General features: G+C 42.7%; 2 protein-coding genes across 2 annotated transcripts in view; one reads left to right on the top strand and one right to left on the bottom strand.

Moving 5' to 3' along the window:
- LOC121815502 (D(4) dopamine receptor-like) overlaps positions 1 to 3,726 on the top strand; it is an 8,914-nt gene extending 5,188 nt beyond the window's left edge. The window contains exons 2-3 of the mRNA XM_042226857.1: positions 859 to 971; positions 2,603 to 3,726. Coding sequence (XP_042082791.1) covers positions 859 to 971; positions 2,603 to 3,215 — 726 coding nt within the window. The 3' untranslated portion in view covers positions 3,216 to 3,726. The remainder of the gene's footprint in view (positions 1 to 858; positions 972 to 2,602) is intronic.
- tppp2 (tubulin polymerization-promoting protein family member 2) overlaps positions 1 to 4,355 on the bottom strand; it is a 9,900-nt gene that overhangs the window by 3,411 nt on the left and 2,134 nt on the right. The window lies entirely within an intron of this gene.

The following is a 4,355-nucleotide window of genomic DNA, read 5'->3' as shown; positions in this document are numbered from 1 at the left end:
GGCGCCACCGGGCCCTCTGACCACCACCAGTAGGCAACGGGTGAAGTGTCTTGCCCAAGGACACAACGACCGAGACTGTCCAAGCCGGGGCTCGAACCGGCAACCTTCCAATTACAAGGCGAACTCCCAACTCTTGAGCCACGATCGCACGCAGATGCAAAATAACAAAGATGCAAACAGAGATACAAAAGAAACTGCAGAGTGACAAAATCAGCACATATCGGTAAAATGATTACCAAAAGAAAATGGCAAAAGGACTGCAAAAAGATGCAAAATGTGACGCTTCAGTTTCTAATAATGTGTGAGCCCTAAAGTACTAGTGGACAGAAAGCTGTTGTCTTGAATTCAGGTGTTTATTAATTATAACAATTCTGGAGGATTAACACTCAGATTGTTGTGACTTAGCGAGGTAGCTAATTATACTCATCAGAAAAAGAGCATCATAAAACAGAGACGGCTGTTCGTCTTTCATCAGGATAAATAAAGACCGAGGGGAGACAGTGGGAGCTTTATTCTGGTGTTGAGAAAAGGCACAACCCATAATTCACAACATCTGCAGGCAAAAGACCAGGGTGTAGCCTTGCTCCTCCTAACTAGCTGCATTTGAGATCTTGTTATCTGTGCCAGTGGTCACAGCCAGTTAATCTTCACACCAGTGCTTTGTCCACATACAGTCACTAGATTAGAAAGTCTGTCTGAAAGTTAATGCCTACTGTGCTCGCTGAAGAAGTCAGGGGACAGAGTCATGCTTCATGCAGGAACGTTTGTGGCACTAAGACAAGAGGATTGGGAATATTTGCAGTGAGTTTCTTTTGACTCAAGGTTTGTGTGTTTTTGTGTTTGTTTATGTGTGTGCAGTTTCAGGGTGGAGTCTGGTCCTTAAACATGCTGATGTGTGATGGCCTGATGACCATGGATGTGATGCTGTGCACCGCATCAATATTTAACCTCTGTGCTATCAGTGTGGACAGGTATACCTCTTTACGTTGCTCCTACATGCTTGCTTTTACTGTCAAAGGCATTCGATGAAGATGAGTCTGAAAGGTGAAAACTAACAAAAACACAGCAGATACTGTGATTAATCCTTCAGCTGTTCTGGACACAAATACTTGCTACAAAGAAGAAAACGTAATATTAAAAAGGGAATTTCATGATATAGTTATTTCATTCAGATAACAGTGTAATCCAGATATACTCCTCACATTTTGTTTCCTATAAAATAATTAAGTTCCAAACTGAAATTCAAGTTAAAAACAAGCATTAAAACGAATGTTTCGTGGACTTTCTGTATCACCACATCCACACTAAACTGAAATTTCTCTATTTTTAAAGGCCAATGTCAGGTTATTTCAGTCTGGTGAATTAACCATTAATATGGCTGTTGTAGCTTTATGGGTCATGCTAACTTTGCAACTTTGGTGATTTGGAAGAGAACTCATCATTTACGGGAGAGCATGAAAAGGTCCAAGGTCACTGCAGCTTTTCAAAAAGCCTGATTTACTATAAATCATTGCAGCTAAAATAAAATGACAGAAAATATAGCTGCTTAGGACGGATATATTCGTTTGCCAAGTTAAATCAATGTTGAGCCATGGGAGGTTGTAATGAATCAAAATTGTTTTTTGAATTCTCTCAAAGGCACAGCCACCACAAAATATTACTCTTGAGCACTGCAGCCAGTGAGTAAAGTCATCCTGAGTTCAGGATCACCATCAGGCAGGGGTCCTTCTGTGTGGAGTTTGCATGTTGTCCCCCGGTACTCCCACGTCTCCCACAGTCCAAAGACATGCAGTTAGTGGGGTTACGTTAAATAGTTATCTGTGTTAGTCCTGCGACAGACTGGCGACCTGTCCAGGGTGCCTCACACCCTAAGACTGCTGGGATAGGCCAGAGGAAAAGCTGCGTGAAAACCTTACTCTGTTTAACATCAATTTTTTTAAATGAAATTTTCATAGAGGGGCTAAAAATTTTGTCCCTGTGTTTGTCTAAATGTCAGCAGACAGTCATCCAAAGCCTTTAATAGACTGAGTCCACTTTACAAATGACTGTCAAAGCTCCCAGGTCTATCTTTTTATTTAAAACCTCCAAACAACGCTTACGTACCCAGCGTGATCGATCAACGTAATAAGTATAACTTGACAGTAACTATGACTGAATTAGTCTCCGGAGTCTTTGCTCAGTGACACGAGGACAGAGAATTATTTTTGTAACTCAGAATAATTCAGCTTTGACACTGAAATTTACATTTTTAACCTTATACATTGGAAGTAACAGGAAATACTGAAATGAAAATCATGCAATATAAACTCTGAACAGCTGTGTTACTGTAAGAATAACAGTTTTTTCCAGTGTTGTGAGACTTCCTGTCAGAAGTGGACAAAAGCTAAATGTTTCCTAGGACAAAGTTTAGATTATTTTACTTCTTTTACTTACCAAAAGACTATTTACCAGTATTTAATGTATTTAATGATAGCTTTACTAAAAATGATTAGACAATCAAATTTGGACTACACATAGACTACGAATGGAAACCAAAATGCTTCCAAGCGCTTGAGATCATGATGTTAAACATATCCTTGTGAACGCTTCTTTCTTTCTGCAGGTTTATTGCCGTGTCCATTCCACTAAACTACAACCGCAAACATGTGGACCATCGTCAGATCATCCTGCTATCTGCCACCTGGCTGCTGGCCTTAGCAGTGGCCTCGCCTGTCATATTTGGCATCAACAACGTACCTAACCGTGATCCCACAGAGTGTAAATTGGAGGACAACAACTATGTGGTGTATTCCTCAGTCTGCTCCTTCTTCATTCCTTGCCCCATCATGGTCCTGCTCTACTTTGGGGTTTTCCGCGGGCTGCGTCGCTGGGAGGAGACCCGTAAGGCCAAACTACGAAGCAGCATCGAGGCCTGCAGGAAGCTGCAGCACGCCGCCATCACCACGACCCTCGCCCCAGTGCCGGGCACCATCCCTGGACCTCTGCCCATGCCTCTGCCCAGGATTATTGAGAGAGATCTAGCCCAGTCTCGCATGGATGATTCTGGCGACTACATACAACAGGAGATTCCTTATCCACGGCAGTACAGAGAGAACTCGGTGCCGACGCTGACCTTCAGCCAGCAGCAAATGAAGACGAGAGCCAAGCTCAACAGCAGGGAGAGGAAAGCTATGAAGGTCCTGCCTGTCGTAGTAGGTGAGTGCCTTTATTGGTGAGCCAGCAGCACCCGAGGACCGTTAGTGTTACCAAGCTTTAGTCCAAATCAGTGTTTTACAACTCTGGGTGGATAGTTGACAGAAGCAGCGCTGCTGTGATAACCTGCACTGTAGGATTTGATCTGTAGCTCCTCTGCCTGCTGTCGAAACACGTTGACCTAAGTGTTCCTGTTATTTCTAGCAGGCTTTTCGCTGTCGCTCGGTTTACGTTCATTCATCCGTTCAATCATTCACATCAATGATTCGAGTCCACAGGAGGTTTGTGTTGTGATCGCTAAAAAGGGAGACGAATCAGAGTTTCCTGAGCTCATTTCCTGTTGGTCAGCTGGCATCAGAAACGTTTTGGGAAAAGCAGAAAGCAGCGTGTCACAGTTCTCTTATGATGCCTCCGTCCAAGCACGCACGAGCTGTGCTGCAACCTCAGAGGCTGCAAATGAAGCTGACATAATTCTGGTGTAAGCCGAAAAGCCTCAAGTATAAATGAAATCAAGTTAAAACTGATTTAGGACACTTTCTCATGGGGAGTATGACCTTTAATACAAGTGTAACAGTGAACTAGGTTTTATAATCTAATATAAATAATGTTAGCTGAATGTTGCTGTTGAACACTGTCCAACAAACGAAAGCCCGTCCAGGGCTTGGTTTATATTTTTATGTATCTCTTCCAATAACATGGATCTTTTCCTATTATGTGGCTGAGCTTCCATAGTTACTCAATTACAGCTTGTTGGACAAAGATACTGAAACACAGAAAACTGCTGTTTCTTCTCATTTTGGTTACACAAACAAGCTTGTATTGTGCAATTCTGTCACAGATTATAAACCAGTGACACACCTGCATAGCAGAATCTAGACTTACAGGCCAACAATCTAGATGTCCAACCGCAGCTGAACTGAGCAGAGACCGAATGTGGAGCTGCAGACTGGAGCAGTGCGAATGCTGGAAGAGAGCGAGGCCGATGGCAGACGTGGACAAGATGACACATTTTAATTGTTCTACTTTTACAGTAACTTATTAAAATGTGTTTCTTATCTTGTTGTAGCCAGCTTGAGGTTATTTGTAAAGTACAGGCAGAGACTGACTCAGTCTTTCATAGTGAAGGCCCCGTTTTTTATAACCAATAACAGAGGCGGATTACA

Source organism: Haplochromis burtoni, unplaced genomic scaffold (assembly GCF_018398535.1).
Source record: "Haplochromis burtoni strain Fernald_Lab_line unplaced genomic scaffold, NCSU_Asbu1 Contig_231, whole genome shotgun sequence".
NCBI lineage: Eukaryota > Metazoa > Chordata > Actinopteri > Cichliformes > Cichlidae > Haplochromis > Haplochromis burtoni.
This window is presented reverse-complemented; position numbering and strand designations above follow the sequence as displayed.